Genomic DNA, 21,001 nt, shown 5'->3' with positions numbered 1-21,001 from the left:
GCAGTTAATTACTAGCCACACTGCGGTGGCTTGCAATTAAAATGGCTCATGATTATTTGGATGGCACCACGGGTAGCACCCTCTTGGGATTTTGATTAATTAAGGCGATGGTTTAAAATGGATCATCATTATTCGGGCAACACACTTATCTCTTTCCCTCCAGGCTCCAGTCAACAAGGTGGCTTGAACTTTGATTAATATAAGGTCTGTGGCATTAGCTACTTTACTCTCATCTGCCCCTGCTCTGCTACTTTGCTCCACGCACCCTCCTCTAGCTCTCTTCCACCCCTACTCTACTTTGCTCCACACTCCCTCCTCCATCCCTCATCCACTCATCTACTCCCCTACTTATCCACTCCATTGCTCACCCACTCTTTTCACCATGCCTCTTACTACTATCACCCCTTAATGCGACGTGATCCAACCTTGTCTGCCTTCTCATATAAGGTCATTGTGTTGCACTCATTAGGACTTGAAATGCTTGCTCTTGTGAAATCTCTTTGTTACCTCGATCGATTCCCCCACATCTGCATATCACCACCTTGGATGGCATGCACACCTCTGGCCTCTATATGGTCATGCTCTATAGATTCCCTAGAGACATTGAAGAAGGGTTAAGGATTTTCATAGCAGAGTCCTCTAGTCTGGTTGGGGGGGGCATATTCTGAGTTCTACATTTGTGCAATGTGCACGGTCTTGGGCCTCTCTATCGGCTCCCCAAAAAATTAGAATATAGCAAGCTAGGATGGACTCTATGAGTATCAACAATTGACAATACTGAGTTGTACAAATATCCTCTTACTATTAGCAATCAGCAATGCTGAGTTGTACAAATATTAAGCAAATATCCTCTTGCTCAACCAGGCTCATAACCACTCAGCAATGGCTAGATGTAATCTTTTGGCCTCTAAGGCTCTCAATAATCTTTTGGCTCAATGGATGTAACCTTTTGGGCTCAACAAGGCTCATAACCACTCATCCATCAATGGCTATATGTAATATTTTGGCCTTTAAGGCTCTCAACAATCTTTTGGCTCATTGGATGTAATCTTTTGGCCTCTATGGCTCTCAACAATTGCTGATTTTTTATAAATGTAACCTCTTTTGTTCAATTTTTGCTCCGTGAGGCTCTCTGTATAAACTATTGTTAATTTTTGTTGAATCACTCAACCATGGCTGAGTGGTTATCCTCACTAGGTGTAATCTTTTGGCCTCTAAGGCTCTCAGCAATTGCTGAGTTTTTATAAATATAATCTCTTTTGTTTAATTTTTGCTCCATGAGGCTCTCAGTATAAATTGTTGTTAATTTTTATTTAAACTGTTATTGGATGTAGATGTAATCTCTTTTCCTTAATTTTTACTCGATGAATTATCGTTGATTATCTGGATGGCACCATCGGGCCTCCAGTCACCGCACTGGCTTGAATTTTGGCTTGAATGATTATCTAGATGGCACTAGCGGGGACCTCTAGTAACTGTGGTGGCTTGGCATACTTTTGCCCTCATTTAGGATTTATTGCAACAAGGACTAAAAACTAGTAAAGCGGGACTCCATTTTCCTTAGTGTAGGACCAAAATTGTGCTAAAATAGCTCCAACAACCACCGTGGTGATTGCATGGAGATACATCTAGAAAAATACAATTAAACTTTTAGAAAATGCAATTAATGATATGGCCCGTGAGGGTTCCCTCTAGGGGCAGCAAGGGCCATATCGACATGAAGCTTTGTGGACAAAATATATAAGGGCGCTTTGCAAGGTGTGGCATTTGCCTCATCGGCCCCTTAAAGTCTCTCAGGGATGGAGCACTTAAAGATGAGAAAATTTGTTGTCTTTTGAGCCTCGTCTTTTCCCAAAAGTAATGAGTAAAGATCCAACAACATATGTGGAGGCACTTCGCATCGCAATCAAGAAAGAAGCTTCTCTACATATTGAATCCCCTTTTGTGTCTTCACCAGCTTTAACTTCTAAGGTGGAGGTAATGGGCACTCCTCAGGTACCAAAGTCCTCTGAGTTAGATCATAATATGTCCCAATTGATGTTAGAGTTTGCTGATTTAAAATTGCATTTGGTTAATGCACGACAACCTAGAGCACCCAAGAGTGAGGATAAGCCTCGAGATATGAGTGGGATCACTTGCTATGAATATAATGAAAAAGGTCACTATCACCCTGAGTGTCCTAGATTGAGAAAGAAAGAAGGAAAAGAAGTATCCTTGATAGAAGCTTCTTTAGGGGATGAGGAAGGACATGTAATGATGGCTAAATGAGGGCATGGTAAAGCAAATAAAGAAGAAGAAAGTAAGGAGAAAGTAGCTGAGGGACATCAAGAAGAGGAACTCTATAGTAAGAAAATGAAGGCATCGAGAAGGAGAATTAGCTAGCCAGACTTTTCTTTAGGACAAGGCATTGGAAGCTATGACTTGTTGTCCGACCTTAAAGAGAAGGAAGCTCATATCATATCACCTTCGGTCAATTACTTGTTTGATCTCTAGAACTACGGCGAGAATCGGGAAAGCTAGCAAGCACAAGGATGTCAATGGGGAAAGCTAGCAAGCACAAGGATGTCAAAGGAGAAAAAGAAGAAAGGTAGATATAGATGGTGGTGATGATGTACCTATGGTTGATGTGATCATTGCTGGTCAAGTGATTTCTAATGTTTACATTGATGGAGGTGCATCAATTAATGTCATCAGTGAGAAGACCATGATAGATGCTAATTTAAAATACTCTAGTACTACCTCTCCTTATCACACTAAATTGGCTGACAATACTAGGGTAAAGACCTTGGGATTTGTGAAGAATCTAGAAGTGGATGTATGTCAAATTTCTATGTCAACTATTTTTTAGGTGATCCCTCCTACCAAGCCAGATGCACGTGCCTATCCATTGATTTTGGGAAGGCCTTGGCTACAGTGAAAGCTATTCAAAAGTGGGATACTAGTTGGGGAATTGATTTTGTAGGGGAAAGATAAGAAGGTGCGCTACAACATCAGAAGCTGCAAAAAGGGGGTTGTCAAGGAGGAGTCTTCAACATCATAAAGTTCAAGCTCCAACTTAACCAATGAAGAAGAAGAGATAGGATACATCTCCGAGGAGTCCAACTCAGAGGGTGAGATTGAAGGAGTGGCCTTTGGTTTTTGTCTCGGTGCTGATTGAGAGGAGTTAGGAGGGAACAAGATAGTGATACAAGAAAATCCTACAGAGACACTTCATGTGGAGGATGTGGAGCACACTGAATGACACCAACACAATGAAAAGCTTCTTGGTGACTCTCTATCAGGTACTAAGAAGCTCAAGTTCTTGGATATGCTAGGTAATTTTCCATATCTCATTGCAACAAGCTATTCATAGGTTCGACCAATCTCACTTGTGGAGCACAAGATTGAGTTGAAGCTATGGGGGTTAAAGGTCACTGTGCCTTTACCTCAGTTATGTACAATACTCAAACACATATACAAATGAATGGAAAAGAAGATTAGGGTGTTTTGCACCCACCAAAAACTTGTGTGGCTCTTTGTTTCTCTCTCTCTCTCTCTCTTCCGTTCTGCTTTCGTTGAGAGCACTTTCAAGTGGTATCAAAGCCCAGGTGATCTAGCTAAGCGTGCGTGAATGCCTGGAAGCTCAACAGCTCTGTGGGAGAAAGGAGAAGCTCTGTGGGAAGCTTTGTGGGTGATTTTACTTGCATCCGAGTGCGCATAGAGAGTATCTCTCTCATGACTTTCAGCATTTCTGTGATACACATGGGATTAAGAGGGAGCTCACATCCCCTCGTACTTCAGAGCAAAATCCAGTTGCAGAAAAGATGAACCGTACCATTCAAGAAAGGTTGCAATCCATGCTTTCCAATGCAAGTCTTTCTGGTGGTTTTTGGGCTGAGGCAATGAAGACTGCAGTGCATGTGATCAATAGATCACCTAGTAATAGTTTGGATGGTGGTATTCCTAAAGAGGCATGGAGTGGCAAGAAGCCCTCTTACTCTCATTTGTGTATATTTAGGTGTGAGGCATATGCACATGTGCCGAAAGAGCTTCGAAAGAAGCTAGATCCTAAGTCTAGGAAATGCATCTTTCTGGGTTATGGTGAAAGTGGAGAGATGGGCTATTGTCTCTGGGATCCAGAAGCAAAGAAGATCATACAGAGCCATGATGTAGCCTTCAATGAGAAGAAGATGCATAAGGCACCCATGAGGGATGTGGAAATGAGGAGAATCACTTTCCAGGACGTGGATCCACCTGCATATGTTGATAGACAACAAGCTGTCCATGCACCAAGTGTGCAAGAAATGGTACCACCAAGTACTCACATAGGTATACAATCAAGGGTAGATGATGGATCATCTATTGGTGGAAATGATGAGCCAAATGTGACTGATTATGCAGGTGGGACAACAAGCCGAAATGCCCTTGAGAAGATCATCTAGAGTGTCTAGACCGCCTAATAGGTTTGTTCCAGAGGTAGACTATGTGATGCTTACTGATTGCGGAGAGCCTTCTTGCTACAGAGAGGCTATGATGCGCGAGGATCAATGCAAGTAAGAGTATGCTATGCAATCAAAGATGAGTTCACTTATGAAGAATAAGACTTGGGACTTGGTTTCTTTGTCACATGGAAAGAAAGTATTGCCATGTAAATGGGTCTATAAGATGGTCACAGGTGATGATGTGCCTAGGTGCAAGGCCTATTTGGTTGCTAAAGGGTTCAAGCAAGAGAAGGGTGTGGACTTTGATGAGATATTCTCTCTGGTGGTGAATATGACCACACTTAGATGCATGCTTGGACTAGTGGCAGCAGAGGATATGGAGCTTATGCAGATGGATGTCAAGACAACTTTCTTGCATGGGGATCTACATGAGGAAAATTACATGGTGCAGCCGGAAGGCTTTGAAGAAAAGGGCAAAGAGCATTTATTTTGCAGGCTGAAGAAAGTCTCTATGGTCTTAAGCAAGCACCTAGAGAATGGTATCAGAAGTTTAATGCTTTCATTCGGTCCCAGGGTTTTAGAAGGAGTGAAATCGATCACTACCTCTACACTAAAAGGGCTAAGGATAATAGCATGATACTCCTGGCAATATATGTGGATGATATGCTATTGGCTAGCAAGAATACTTATGAGCTAGATGCATTAAAGGCCAAGTTGCATGAGGCCTTTGATATGAAGGATTTGGGACTTGTAGGTCATATTCTTGGTATGCGCATCACCTTTGGTGGATCGTCCACCAAAACGCAAGGTAATCGGCACCAAGTGGGTGTACAAGACCAAGTACAAGTCCGACGGCACGTTGGATAAGTACAAGGCTCGGCTCGTGGCAAAAGGATTTGCACAGGTACATGGTTTTGATTATCGCAGTGTTTTGGCTTTAGTGCCCAAGGAAGTTGGCTTGTGTTTCAGATGGATGTAAAATCCGCCTTTCTGAATGGGGATCTCAAGGAGGAGGTATACCTGGGACAACCACTAGGTTTTGTGATCCCCAGTTCAGAAGGTAAAGTCTGTAAACTAAAGAAGGCACTTTACGGATTGAAACAGGCCCCACAAGCGTGGTACCAGTGAATTGATGCCTACTTTCTGCAAAACGGGTTCAAGAGGAGCCCATCAGATGCAAATTTGTATATCTTCAGAGAAGGAGGCAGGTGTATGATCGTGGTCCTTTATGTGGATGACCTTGTCATAACAGGGAACCATGAAGAGAAGATCTTGCAGACAAAGCATTTGCTAGGAAGAGAGTTTGAAATGACAGACCTCGGATTGATGCATTTCTGTTTGGGGATTGAAGGTTGGCAAGAGCCGAAACAGATCTTCATTTCACAGCTAAAGTATGCTGGAGAGATACTGAAGGCATTTGGCATGGCTGAGTGCAAGACAGTTGGTACCCCTATGGAGGTTGACGTGAAGCTCTCAAACAAGGATTCATCACCACTGGTGGACGAAGCGAAGTACAGAAGGCTTGTGGGCAGTTTGATTTACTTGTGCAACACACGGCCGGACATCAGCTTTGCGACTGGTGTACTAAGCAGGTTTTCCAATAAGCCCCGAGAGAACCATTGGAGGGCAGGGATGCGGGTGCTGAAATACATCAAAGGCACACTTGATTATGGCATCACCTATACCAAGGGCAACATCTTGACCGGATTCTGTGACTCAAATTGGGCAGGAGACGTGGACAGTAGGAGATCAGTGACAGGTTACTGTTTCTCACTTGGATCTGGAGCTGTGTCATGGGTCAGCAAGAAGCAACCCACAGTTGCTCTTTCTTCTACCGAGGTTGAGTACAAATCAGCATGCTTCGCTTCTTGCGAGGCAATGTGGTTGAGGATTCTGGGGGACATGGGTGCAGTGCAGAACAAACCTACGCAGTTATCATGTGACAATCAGAGTTGCATGGCGATTGCAAAGAACCCTGTGTTCCACGCTCGCACAAAACACATTGAGATTCAATATCACTTCGTACGCGAGCTCATCATGGATAGAGAGGTCGACTTGGTGTACTGTCCGACTACAGAGAATGCTGCGGACATCTTCACAAAGGCTCTTGGAAGAGACTTGCTGGAGAGGCATCTTCATTGACTTGGCATTGGACCGAAAAAGTAAGTTCACTTGCGGGTGGACATTGAGGGGGGGTGTTAGATATCAATGCTCCACTCTCATGTAACTACGCGGGAACCAGCTAACTCTACTTGTAAGCCCCCCGTATGAGGAGAAGGCATTTGAGTAGCTCGGTTTATCCGGTAGGTCCTGGTTTGGACACCAGATGGGGGCCATGTGGGGCCTGATGGCTGGACGTAGTTGGCACACTATCGACTAGGCTACATGCAAGTGCGAGAAGGCATCCCACGATTGACCGCATTGAGGGTAGACGGAGCTTTTCTCGAGGCAGCCCACTCTCGGGTTGTGGGGCCCGTTTGGAGTCCCAGATGATCCCGAATGGCTGTGGGCCGAACGGTGACCATAGGTTAGTTGCTCTGTTTTACGCCACAGTTCTATCGTGTGGTCGGTGTCCTATTTCGAGACCGACCCCCAGTCGACCGTTTTGGGCGGACTGGGTCGGTCACCACATTGGGTCTAACCGACTACGACTAGTGGCTATATAAGAGCAAGCTCGTGAAGCCCATTTCATCACTGGCTACAACAACCTTGATTCCTTAGCATCCAGCCTTCGTCCTCTACTGTTTCCAGCTCGCCATCGAAGCTTCTTTCACAGGAGCGCACGGTTGGAAGGCAGTGCCATCTATTGTATCAGTTCTATAGTAATCAAATTTTTGATTCTCCATACTATCTGTTTTCTCTCTTGCATACGAGATCCTGTTATCTGTTGAGCACAAACGTTGTATTGTTTTCTTACAAACTTGGGACACACTAAAGGATTCTTTACATGTGGTAGACATTGGCACCATCTCTGACTTCACTTGGTGTAATAGACAAGTGAGAGAGTGCAGCAAAAGAGAGGCTGAACTTGAGAAATGCTACCTCTCCTAGGAACTCCTAGACCAGACAATTAGTATAAACAAACCTTTGCAAACTAGTCATCTTTTTCTATGATTTTAGCAAGGGTAAGAGGTCTCCCTTTCCTGGTTCAAGGCTGACCCCAAACTATTTGACTTGAAGATAGTTCAAGCCCAAGTAAGAAGCATTTGGACTCATACTTTTGTCCTTCTAAAGACTTACTTCAGACTCCTGGTTAGAGGCAATGCAAATGAGCCAAGAGTTTCAAGTGCCTGTTGAGATAAAGAGAGAAATTGTGGATGATACTAGATGTTTGAAATAAAATAAATGAAAAAGAAATCACTTATCTTGCTCATGATAGGATGGATCTTGAACCAAAATAGGAGATTTCATCTTCAATTTGCATCGCTTTTGATCGCCTTTATGCTTGAATGCTTTCTAATCTGTCGTTTGATGCTACAAATTGCTTCTTTGATTTGGATAACAAATACAACCACACTTTCACTTTTGTTGAGCAAAGAAATGCCTTCGCTTGATTGATTCGGAGGGGTGGGTTTCTTATAACAAATACAACTACACTTTCACTTTTTGAAATGCCTTTAAACCTTCGCTTGATTAATTTGGGGAGTGGGACTTTTAATATTCCCTTTCTAGATGCATATCAATGTCCTTCTTTTGTTATCCTTGCAAAGCTCTTTGCAAAGTAGGAATACCATAGTTGAGTATAGATATAGTCTTTGCAAAGAATGAAATCTGATTTAATTGAGGCCAATAAAAGCAATTTCACGACTTTATATTTAGCCTGCTTCCCTATTTTCCCTAACATTTCCTTGTAACAAAAGAAAAATCACTCATGCATGAGTTCTCCTAAAAAAGAGTCCCCAAACATGGAAGTATTTCTAAAATACAGAGAGGATATACAAAAACTAAGATCACAACAATAGCCTAAAACTTTTAATAAAAGTGAAAAATTCAAAGAGGAACATGAGTTTAATACAGTCATTGATGGTTATGGCATAAGATAGATCTTTGAAGAGATTGTCAGTAACTACGCTATGATAAATAAATCAGTACATATATCAAATATTAGGGAAATCAATTGATGTTACAAACTTCGAGAAGATGATGTCACAATGATTTCAAGCATTCCATTTCATAAAAATTGTCAATTTTGGAAAAATTATTTGACTCATACTTCATCTTATAAAAATATCACTATTGTTAAAGAAAATTTATTGAAGAAATATTAAATGCAATCTGAAAAAAATGGAAATACCAGTAGTATTTTGAGAATTTAACAAGCAGCACAACATAATCACTATCAAATTCAACAAGCAACAATGATCAATTCCGTATTTTCTTGCATTATTCTTTTGTTTAAGAAAATAAAACAATTGAACTTCTTTAAAATAAATAATACTCATCTATAATTGTCATCTTACAAAATGTTTAAAATTCTAAAGTAAAAACTAAAGAAGTATTTAATCTAATACAAATCAAAATAAAAACATAAACAAGCACATAGAGTTCAAGAAGCAATAGAAGATGATTATTATTAATCCTTACAATATACTATTAATCACAAAAGGGCCCATATGTAAGTAGGCGTTTAAATGTTCCCCCTTGAATGTACATTGTATGTGGGTCTTCTACTTGTACACCTTCACAAAGCAAACCCTAACATCTCCTTTTGTGCATATACAAAAATTGCCAAATTAAATTGCCTATATAGGTCTATTGTTACTTTGTTTAAAATTTTAAAGGACATATTATTCACTTCACCAAACTTCCAAGAAGAAAATTGCAATAATGCAACTCTCGAAGGTAGTGCTCTCGAGTACATCATGTGGCTTGAGTGCTCATAGAAAAACTTTTTGTTTACCATGTAAAATAAGGGTGGCTTCTTTCAATAGTCAGTATTTAAAAATCCAAATCGAGATACTACTTTCATGAAACCTTTCACTGCTGGTAGGTGTCTTAACATGGCACGATGAGCCATGGCCCATGAATGGTTATGACTTGTGAGTATTCGTGAATCATACAATATAACTAATTATAAATTATGGCATTTGCCCATTACATATATAATATCATGTTATATATATGTATTATGACATGGTCTTTGCTACTAACTAGTAACTCTTGACTTTCCACTCCTAACTAACTATATGCCATACCATGGTACTTACTAATAGGCATTAATAATTATATACTATGGTATCTACTCTTATATATTACATAGGTACATAGTACATGCCACATGATATTATCTAAAATATACTATGTATGTACAATTTAATAAAGGATGGTCCGACACTTGAATCATGACTCTTGCCTCTTCCGTCCTAACTAGCTACATGCCATATGGATTTGGACCATAATGGGTATTAATAATTATACATTATGCAATATCTACTATACTCCTATATATTATATAGGTGTAGGATACATGCTACATGATACCATCTCTGTACAATTAAATAAAACCAAGTTGCGATTTAAACACTATTTATAGTTTTTAAACTAAGGCCATATTGACATGTGTCTTTGAATCAATGGTAAGCCCATGAGTTTAAAATAATAATTAAAAAAAGGCATGTCATTTTGTCAATGGGGAATTTTCGATTACTTTGGTGCTAAAGTCAAGGCTTGAGGTCGACCAGAAGGACCAGAAGCAAATCTCCACCATTTGATCAAGGACAATTATTTCATAGATATACAATCGCTCCATGGGAAAAATGAAATTTGAGAGCATGACACGTAACCCATTCACAACAAGAAAAAGGTCGACAGAACAATCTTCCAAATGACACATAAGGATTCCTTACCTTAACAAACCTAGCATAATTCTAATCATGTCGCCTCCCATGAACCTTTGACAATCACCTGCTCACAAAAAAAGTTTAGAAAATCGTGCCACCTTGGGAAATCCCTAGAGAGGAATTTCTCGATAGGGAAGTGAGTAGAGACCGGTGAGTAGAGACCGGCTTCTGACTTCAAAGCAATTAACAGGGCATGCCTAAGGAGGAATTTCTAGGTGGTGGAGACTAGCTCGCGGCCTCAAAGCAATTGAGAGGGTGTTCCCACTTGACACCATGTTAGGAGAAATACCCACTCAATGCTCCCACGGTTGACAATCCAACATAAATGCCCACCCAACTGACAACCTGCACATGAAGCTAACAAATGCATAGAAAAGAAGCTATTGGGATAGGCAAAAGGCAATATAACCTTGAAATGCCCGCTCAACAATGATAGAAATCACGTGTCATTAGTGGAGCTTTGCAATCTAGCATCTCAGATTGTGGAACGGTAGGTGGGAACGTAGGCATCCTTGGAAATTTTTGGCATTTTTGCTTGCATGGCATGAGTTGTGAATGTCTTCTGAGGACAACCAGTAGCCCGACCTCTAACAAGAGGACTCTTGTGTGTTCAGACAAGGTGGATGTTAATGGGGCAAAACATTGGAATGAAACTCTATGGTTGGTGTAGATCCAATTGATTGGGCGTTGAACCCTTGTGCCAAACCAACGAACGCCACTATGTGAGCAGTGGCGTCCAGTGGTGTGAACCCAACTTGAGGAGTGCTTGGTGTGTGGGTTGCTATCTATGTATTTGGGCTCAAGAACTTTGAAGAGTTGTGTGGAATGACGATATAATTATCTTGTACGAAAGCCGCATATCTAACATGAGGACTCATGTTGCAAGTGCATGTTCAGACAAGGTGGATGTTTGACAGGAGAAATGGGGCAAAAGATTAGAATGAAACTCTATGATTGGTGCATATTCAATTGATTAGGGGGGTTGAGAGGTGAATGCTTTGGGTGTTGGAAGTGTGCCAATCCAACAAAGCTGGTGGAGTGAACCCAACCAGAAGAGTGATTGTTAGTGTGTGGGCTACAAGCTGGGACAAGCAATGTTTTTTTAGGAAGCTTTTTGGCCTGCCGTGAGGAGGGAAGGCTTTAGTAAAGGCTACTTCTCTTCAGAAAGGAAAATGACATGGATTTTTGCTATTTTGGTCCCCATTTTTTTCTCCCCCTTTCTCTCTTCCCATTTTTTTCTCCCCTTCTCTCTCTCTCTCTCTCTCCTTCTTCTTCTCTCTCTCAGCTTCAGCAGGCCTTTTGAATTTATTCAACTTGTTAGCTGAGCTATATATGTATCTGATAAGAGTAGTAAATTGAAAGCAAGCGTTATTATTATAATTATAATTATAATTATTATATTATATAATTATAATTATAATTATAATATAATAACAGCAAAGACGCGTATGTATGGATCATGGGCCTCAGAAGATATCCTGGAATACGTCACCACAGAGTGAGATGTCATGCCAGAGTGAGATGTCATGCGCACACACACACACACAGACATCGGATGATTCTGGATGCCAGGAACGCGATGGAACACGTTGAATTCTTGTTTGAATGCGGGTAGATAGACGTAGGCGTCGCAGAGACAGTGCACGAGGACTGGAGAAGGAGGGAAAGGGAGCAGATCCCGCAGCTTTGGAGGGTGAGAAGGGGAGATTCGGGAATTTTGGCGTGGGCGAGAAGATAGAGGGAGACGGGGGAGACGCGGAGGGGTAAAAGGAAGGGAGGGGGGCGGGAGATTCGAGGCTACAGGCCGGGAAGAAGATATGGGGAAGGTGACACTGAAGGGTGAAGAGTGAAGGGGAAGTGAAGAAGGGGCGAAGAAGAAATGGGGAAAGTGGTGATGAGAGTGAAGAGTGAAGGGGAGAAGTGATGGCGAATGGAAAGGGGAAGATGCAGATGATGGCGCGGCAGAGGAAAGGAGACGACTGATGAGCAGAAGAAGGCGTCAGATCTGCATCTTCGACGACAAAATTGCCAATTTGTGAAGATGAAGATGGAGATGGAGCTGCTGGAGATGGCGATGGCGATGGCGATGGTGATGCCAGCCCCCTTCTGACTTCTTCTTCCCCTTCTCCTGCCTTCCTGCTTCTTCGTCCACTTTCGAGCTCAATTCGAGTTCCCCTCCAGCTCTTCCCTTTCCCTTCCACAGCTCCTCCCCCGCCCTCTCTTTTGCCTTCGCTCAGATCTGCTTGGATGACTGAGTATCCCTCCTTACGCCTTTTGCTCTTCTGGTCTCTCCAAACTACGCCTTTCTCTAGCCATGCTACCATCCGAAGACTGCGCGCCAGCATCCGGCCTTGCAGGGCTCCTGATCGCGATTTAGATGAACGGAGCGTGTGTGATAGCCTGAGTCGTTAGGGCAGGCACCCCCTTGGAGTCGATATGTGATTTGGTTGGAGTGGTTTGTCGCGAAGCTGTGTCCGCAACGATGCCCCTTAAAAGTTTAATCCGGGAGTTTCAGGAGATGAAAGATGGAATTGGCAACATCTCCAGAAGGAGCTTCGATATCAAGTTTTCGTATCACCACAGGTCTCGATCTCTTAGTTCAGTTATTGACGAAAGCCAGATGAGAAGGGAGATTCAGCAGCAGAGCTGCTGGGCAAACATGCCCCCGGAGCTTCTCAGAGACGTGCTGCAAAGGATTGAAGCCAGCGAAAGCATATGGCCTTGCCGCAAACACGTGGTGGCTTGTGCTTGCGTCTGCAGGAACTGGAGAGACATTGCGAAGGAACTCGTCAAGACGCCAGAACAGTGCGGAAAGCTGACATTTCCCATTTCTCTAAAGCAGGTGATCCACCTATTCACGTCGATTTTGTGCTACTCTCTTGGTGACTATCGAGAAACGGCAACCAGGCAGGATTGCCGGCAGCTCTTGAATAGCCTTAACAAATTAAGGGCTTTTCCCTTACTGAGGTTTCCTTTCCAGATTCGTTTTCAGGCCGCATCAGTTACTTTAATTCGTCGTAGCGCTCTCTACTTTGCAAGACATTTGTAGTAAATTCTTCTCTCTTATCTTATATCAGGAATGGTGTATTATATGCCAGGTTCTGATTGTTTGACTCTCAGTCCAATCAATGTTATGCGTTAGAACTGATGCTCCAGATTTCAACTCTCCTTCTGTAGATTCTTGTCCATACGCTGCCCATACAATGCACTGAAGTGCTAATATCAACGAGATGAGAGAAAGCAGTAGAGACCCTCTTATGATTTATTTATTTTTGTTGTTGTTACGGATAGATCCTTGTTGTATTCAACATTGAGTAATTGCTACTCCTGATAATCGGAGGCCTTGACTTAGTTTTATTCCGCTAAGGGGGCCCATGACCAAGTGACCTTGTTGGATCAACAAGAAAGAGTAATCTCCTCGCTATCCTGGTTCAGTAAGTGATACTAACATGTCACTGACACTTGCTTGCCAATAAGATTCGCGCACGGTTGACTTAATGGACATTGCGCTAATATTTGCAGACGTGCCTAGTTTGCAAGAGAGATGAAGGATGTAGTCTGTATGAGGGAATATCACTGGCTCTGGATTATTATGCTAGTTCTTTTCCACGATGCCCACGCGATCAGTTTTTCCCTTGCCAGGGCACTGGACTTTCAATGGGGGTAGAGATGTTAGACCACGTGCTGAATCGTAGGTCCTATCCAAATTGAACTTCTATGTTAAGGCGATATTGTCTCTGATGTCTCAAGAATCACGTGTTGTCATTCGGCAAGTAGGTGCTATGTCGTTTTATACGTCACTCGAAGGTAGTGGGTGAGGGTAAATAGGAATAGGAAGACTAGGAGGAATTTGTGGATGGGGTTTGGTTCAAGTGATCTGCTAATTTTGGAAAATGAAACGGGGAGGTGATAAGTATCTGCTAATTTTGGAAAATGAAATGGGGAGGTAATAAGTATTCGATGGTTTAGAAGCCTTGGGGACAGTCCTGAGCTTTGCAAGTATACCAGTCTATAGCTTTGGTCTCTCCTTTTTCAGAGGTGTGAGGATGGTTTTTGTTTCCTGGTGTGCACTATCACTATAAATTCATGAATTGAAAATATTGGATTAAACAAGTGCTCTGTTCTGTTTGCTTTTACATGATGATTTTGAGTGCACCATGCATTCGATTCGATATATATATGCTTTTATTTCGAGGATCTCGAACCATTTTTAATCCTCATTGGAAGGCACAGTTGTTTAGTACTTATCAGTTTGTCTGAATGTATATCTTTTTATGTATTATGTCTGCCTTTATTCCTGTTGGGTGACTGTCTTGAACTTTTTTCTTTTGTTGTATGCATAGAAGCTTCAAGCCCTTTTAAGTGGGGCTTACACAGATGCACTTAGTAAATTGTGTGACAGGGTAAGGTCATGGTTGTAAGACACGTTAAGACACGACACGTTAGACACGCTTCAGACACGAGTGTCTAAAGTGCCTTAAAGATAAGACACGTAAGACACGCCATTGTGATTATAATAATAAATATTTAATTAATATATGTATAAATATACAAATGGACAACTTGCTAGCATAGCTCGCTGCTAGATTCTAGAAGTACAATAAGCTACACTTAAACAATGCAAGAAGGCACTTGTACAATGTAGTTAAGAGTCAAGACTCGTCGTCACTCAAGACTTAAAACTTAAAGTTAAGACTCGCGACTCAAGAGCTCGCAAGGATTGAGTACTTAAAGGTTTAAATGGACAATTGAATCTTGTCACATGTGATATGAATGAAATCTGCATCTCGATACATATAATTGAAAGGAAACTTTCGACTCTCAAGACTCAAATCTCTGAAGATTCATCCTAATCCGAATCTACGAGGTCACTGCCACTACAAAAAAAAAAACAAGAGTGTCTAAAGGTGTCTTAAGGTAAGACATGTGTCTTAAGTGTCTTACGATAAGACACGAGTGTCTTAACAACCATGGGTAAGGTTCACTCTCTCTCTCTCTCTCTCTCTCTCTCTCGCGCGCGCTCTCGCGAAGTTGATTTGGATTTCTTGCGATTGTGGTTTGTGTTTTATTGCCTTGGTTGCAAGCTTACAAAGTGAACATGTTACATGACACCTTATAATGACCTGGTGATTTGGATGTGTTCTGATACATTTTTGTATTTGCAGCCTGGTCCTCGGAACACTACTGTCCAGTGCTTTATCAAGCGTGACAGGACCACTTCAACTTACCATCTCTACCTTGGGCTCACATCGAGTAAGGCATTGCTTTCAATACTCGGTTTTGACATTGTCAATGAATACATGCCTTTAACAGAAGTCATATGGATCAATGAGAGTATCAGAGACTGTAATTGGGTGCCGATGGAATTGTTGGGTTGTCCACAGTAGCGACATCCTATCATGCTTGATAAAGTTGAGAGTTATATGCAAACTTGCGTGTGTTAAGAAGTGCACCTTGATTTGCTTTTACACTTACATGAAGGATCTGAGCATCTCACATGTCCCAGTATCTTTCTGGATGTCTTTCTGTTTTTTGGCGATGCTCCAATAGGTGAGGGCCGAGCTTATCCTTATCATCAGCTTGGAATGCTAGAGTTTATGGCACAGGATATTAGTGCCCACATTGAAAGCTCATGTGTTACACCTACTTAACTCATCCCATTCTCCTATATTGGTATTGTGTTGTTATATCTTCTGAATTCAGAAGAGTATAGACCATTTATTCCTCACCTCTCTGTCAATAATGGGGATGTACAGAGGTTCATTGTATTAACTGGTCAGAAGGTTTAGTAGCCTTGGATTCAGGTAGTGTAACGGCATCCAAAAAGAAGGATGAATTTAATGTCCCGATGGAGCAGCTAGTCCCTGCTATGCAAGATGTAATACAGGTGCAACCCTTGCTGTGCTTATGACGAGATTAAAGCTTCACTGTCCCTTTCTTAAGAATAAAATAAGAATATTTTGGTATCATCCAGATATAAGGATCATGCTTGTTGAGGAGAATATCTAAAATCTTGTGCTTTATGGGAGGGAAATGCGACCAATATGTTTGTTTTTACTAGATAACCAGCAGTTAGCTGACGTAGAAGATGGTGTTGCTGCTCACACCATGTCTTGGGGAGTTGTAGAGAGAGACCCTTTTGATTCTCTTTTCATTTTTCAACGTTCCTCTGTTTATCCACACCCCTCTATACAAGCATAAAATAAAATTCCCTGGATGGTTTAAGTCTCCTCTTTGGAGTGGAATTCTAATTTGCCTGGGTTCTATTAAGGCTCACATACTCCTGTACTTATGTAACACTTCTGATAAGGAATTGTGTTGGAATGCACTCTATGATAATCAATAATGGGTTTTTATTTTAAAAGGTGCTCTATTATCAACCACTTTTGGATTTTTTTTTGGGGGAGAACTATTGAAACTTACTCTTTAGAAGTTATAGCTTGGATAAAGAAAGGATAGACTGTTTTGCCAAATTTTTTCTCTTTTGTGCTAGACTGTGCATCGTGATAGTTTCCCTTTCGCCTCTGAGTATTTTCAACTTGGGATAAGGTTTTTTTGTGTAAATGCATACTCAAGTGTCTATGGGAGCAAAGTGGGAAATTACAATGCCATCAGTCTCCACTCCTCTCATTTGAAGAGTGCTAGGGGCATTAGTCATGGGTAGAGGTTTCAGGGGCTCTTTTGGAAGGAAGACTGTTTTAGAGGGACTAAATAGAGGGGTCATGGCACAGGCCAGTCAGCCAACCTAGTCAAGCTAACCCCATGGTTGGCTCAATTGACTAGTGTCACATCTCGGGTGCAAGGTGACAACTGGCTTCATCGACAAAGTGCAGATAGTTCCTATGATAGGATATTTTGTTGTATGCCATGACCCCATTGTGAGCCCTTGTCCAGGGACAGTCAGGCACGAGCTACGTAGGCTAGTCTCTCAGCCTTAGGTCAAGTCAGAAGTCAAGTCCTTGTTTGCTAGTAACCACTAGAGAACAGTAGGTTAGTGTTTCCGTCTTAAGTCTATCAGAAGGGCCCCCAAAGGGCTGGACGAAGGAGCTCCCATCAAGGGAGAATGGGCTGGGGAAGGGCTGCCTTTGCAGCAAAGGGGGTGAGGATGTTAGCCCAACCAGCCAGACAGCCAGCTGACTGGCTGGTCACTCATTTAAGGCTGGTTGGCTCAGCCCTACCAGCCCCACAGCCCCCTATTTAAAGGGAGGCTTGCTGCCCTCATTTCTGATCCAGCTTCCCTCCAGTTCAGCCTCAGTTCTCCAGCCTGGTGCAGCCCTCAGCCCGTCCAAGCAGTCCCTAAGGGTGATTGATCCAGGAAGTTGTCCACGCAGAACCATAGCTGGCTTGGAGTAGAGGTTCCACAGCTTTCTTTTACAGTTTTCAGCTCTTTTCACAGTTCTTTCACAGCTATCTTTAGCTCCATCTCTCTCAGCTTTCATATAGATCTCTCAAGCTCCATATCTCACATTTCCGTCTTCCCTTTATCTCTCTGGGTTAGTGGACAGGTCAATTGACTTGTTGAGGCTGGCAGCAGTTGGCAGCCATGAAGGATATCCAATGAGCTGGAACCTAAATGAGCCAACTTGTAGGTGTGACCTTCATATATGATTTTAGTGATAAATATGGGTATAGTTTCTCAAGGAAAAATCTGAGGATTTGACAAATTTCAAGAATGGCTAGCAATGGTGGAAAAGTGAAACTGGAAAGAAACGCTATGAGGACAGATAGTGGGGACAGCATGCCGTACAGGCTAACATCAGCCCTCTGCTAACTTTGCAGGCCGGTTCTGCTCACCGAGAGCTACACACTGATACAGAGTTATATTCAAAATGCTATAACACTAGATAAATTTTGAAGACAACATGCACAAGAAAGACTTGAGGAGATACTCAAAACCAATGCATGGATCTCAGTCTCAAGTGGTAACTGTTGCAAATATCAGACTTCCTGCATGGAGTTATGTGGTGTATAGAAGTCCACCCGTATTTCTAAGCCCTTTGCAGCCCTACAATGCACAGGAGGTCTAATAGCAAGCATACACAATACACTCAGTATAATGAAAGTGCTTAGAACCTCGCAGGAGTTGTTATAGCTATAGAGGGGGCAGACTGCCCCTTAGTCTTCCTAGCGTTTGGAAAAACCATGTCGCCAATTCTGAACGACTAGCCGTAATGAAATTACAAGTCAAATCTCAAATCACAAAATAAAAGATATAGGAATAAATAGTCCAAGAAAATCAGGTTGCATGTTAGGCTGATGATTGAATGTTTTAATTTTAATATTTGTTTTGACAAAGATTACAAGCCCAGAATGATTTAAGGCATGTCACATTTCTATGCTCGATGCTGCCAAATGGTTATGCACACGGTTTTGGCTTTACCATACTTAGCCTGGACTGAAGTAGCTGCATTTTGTGCATGGTACATGTCTTTATAAGGGACTACTAAGACTATAGGAGATCAAACAAATAACATTGAGTTTTCTAATCTTTCATTTTGGTAGTTCAATGGTCTTACATGAATCAGCTTTTTTCTATGGCATGCAGCATTGGTTGAGAGCGGCAAGTTTCTGTTGGCTGCTCGTAAGATTCGCCGTGCTACAAGTGCAGATTACGTTATTTCCCTGAATGCAGATGATATGTCTAGGGGGAGCAACACATATGTAGGAAAACTCAGGTGTGCCTAGGCAGTTTGGCAATGAATATTTCAATATATTTGCTGGATAAACATATCTTGAGTATTTAATAATGGATGTTTTCTTTTCCTCAGGTCAAACTTTTTAGGTACCAAGTTTACGATTTATGACAGCCAGCCTCCACATAGTGGGGCAATTCCATCTACAAATAGAGGAGGGCGGCGGGTGGGCTCCAAGCAGGTTTCTCCCCGTGTTCCTGCTGGAAGCTATAACGTGGCCCACATTGCTTATGAATTAAATGTACTTGGCACTAGAGGTCCAAGGCGGATGCATTGCACCATGCACTCAATTCCGGCTTCAGCTATGGAGCCAGGAGGGGTGGCCCCTACTCCTGTGGAATTCTCTAGTGCTTGTCTAGATTACTCTTTGTCCTCTCTTCCCTCCTTTGGTTCAAAATCGTCTATATCAGATTTCAGCACCACTGATGTAGAGGCTTTAAGCAATGGATTTTCAAAGGAGGGGTCGCTCATCCTAAAAAATAAGGCCCCAAGATGGCATGAACAGCTTCAGTGCTGGTGTCTCAACTTTCGAGGCCGTGTTACAGTTGCTTCGGTGAAGAATTTCCAGCTAGTAGCTGCTACTGAGACAGCACAATCCAATTCTCAGAGTGACCATGACAAAGTGTTATTGCAGTTTGGGAAAGTTGGCAAAGATATGTTCACCATGGATTATCGGTATCCCTTGTCTGCTTTTCAGGCCTTTGCTATTTGCCTCAGTAGCTTTGATACCAAGCTGGCTTGTGAATGATAGTTTATGTCGGAGGGCAGTTTAGAGCTGACGTCTATTTGGTGGTTCATCATTATTGTGGGATGTATTGAGTAATTCAGAAGTACTGTGAAGTATCCATCCGTCTGGAATGAGTGGAGTATGTTTTCTGTATTCGAGCATGCTGTTTAAAGTCACACCATTTCAAATGGGTGGGCATTCTCAGGCATTGATTGTGCTACAGAGGGGGTTACCACAGTTTTTCCATGTATGGCAATGACTATTGTATGTATTTCGGACTTACCACTTGGTTATTGCTAGTGACTCATTTTCAGGTCTTGGAAGCTTTCGATGCAATGCTTTAGCCTGAGGTGTCGGTATATTTGATAGCTTTTTTGATGTATGAAAGAGTTTTGCCTCAGTTTGCTTTAGTAACCATGAAAGAAGTGAAAGGGTTTCTTGCCTTTTAACCAGTTTTTTCCTGTCAATTTGGACATACCCCCTACCCTCTCTCTCTCTCTCTCTCTCTCTCTCTCTCTCTCTCTGTGCTGAACTGCTTGATGACTTAAGATTGTGAGTTCGGCTCATTTGTGATGACTTAAGATTGCGAGTTTGGAAAAAGGCTTTTTACTCTTGGTGCTGCTGTTTTAATATGTATCTGACCTTACAGAGTGGCTACATCAGCTCAGAATACTCTTGCTCTTTCCAAGCGAATTTGTCTGAATTGGTAAAGCTCTGGCAAAGTGCGACATGTACAATTTCTCTCATCTGTTTTTCTTCAAATTGCCTTGTATTGTAAAGGCGAAGCACATTTTTGACTAGCAGTGTCCAGGACGTCATCTTTAGTCTTTGCTGCATTGAGAAAACAGGTTTTGTCAAGGTAGTAGCTGCATCCATGGTACTTTTTAAATTCAGGACAGAAGGCTTGCCAACCGCCTGGTCTCATGTGTCGTGTCATATTTGAAAGACCAGCAACTGAAGATTTCAACAAGTAACTACAGGTGCGAGCCTGGCAGGGCTTTCACACCAGGCTCGCAGGGCTTTCACACCCAGGTATACAATTACAGAAACTTGTATGACTTGCAGCAATGGTTTAAGCAGAGTAGGAGTTCATACATTTCAAGAAAAGCATGTATTATGTGCTCATGTCCATGTGATTATGTTCCCACCTCAGCTCCAGCAGTAAGCGACTTCCAATTTTGGGTTGGTAATTGCCACGTGCAAGAGAGGACACATACAGTATGTGCCAGCTCTTTTCCTCCGTTTCAATTCTAAGTTATTTACGGTTAATGCCTAATTGACCTGGAATTTGTTTGCGAAGTTTTGGAGGACATCGTATAT

The 21,001-nt window shown here is 42.1% G+C and overlaps 1 protein-coding gene across 1 annotated transcript; it reads left to right on the top strand.

Annotated features, from left to right (window-relative positions):
* Nucleotides 1-12,028: 12,028 nt before the first annotated feature.
* LOC147884367 (tubby-like F-box protein 6) lies at nucleotides 12,029-20,660 on the top strand. Its single transcript, XM_087399113.1, has 4 exons — nucleotides 12,029-13,103; nucleotides 15,427-15,514; nucleotides 18,807-18,936; nucleotides 19,030-20,660. The coding sequence occupies exons 1-4, from the start codon at nucleotides 12,744-12,746 to the stop codon at nucleotides 19,700-19,702; spliced, it is 1,251 nt and encodes a 416-aa protein (XP_087255239.1). The 5' UTR covers nucleotides 12,029-12,743; the 3' UTR covers nucleotides 19,703-20,660.
* The last annotated feature ends 341 nt before the right edge of the window (nucleotides 20,661-21,001 follow it).

The sequence above is a fragment of the Dipteris shenzhenensis genome, chromosome 27 (genome assembly GCF_047967505.1).
Source record: "Dipteris shenzhenensis isolate YYH24624 ecotype China chromosome 27, Dip_SZ_1.0, whole genome shotgun sequence".
NCBI lineage: Eukaryota > Viridiplantae > Streptophyta > Polypodiopsida > Gleicheniales > Dipteridaceae > Dipteris > Dipteris shenzhenensis.
Note: the sequence above shows the minus strand (reverse complement) of the source record. Positions and strands in the feature narration are given on the sequence as shown.

Excerpts from the sequence above, each read along its gene's own strand:
- LOC147884367 (XM_087399113.1), top strand. The coding sequence starts at position 12,744 with ATGCCCCTTAAAAGTTTAATCCGGGAGTTTCAGGAGATGAAAGATGGA. Across the intron at positions 13,104-15,426 it reads TTCCCATTTCTCTAAAGCAG|CCTGGTCCTCGGAACACTAC; the intron begins GTGATCCACCTA and ends TTGTATTTGCAG. Across the intron at positions 15,515-18,806 it reads CTACCTTGGGCTCACATCGA|CATTGGTTGAGAGCGGCAAG; the intron begins GTAAGGCATTGC and ends TATGGCATGCAG.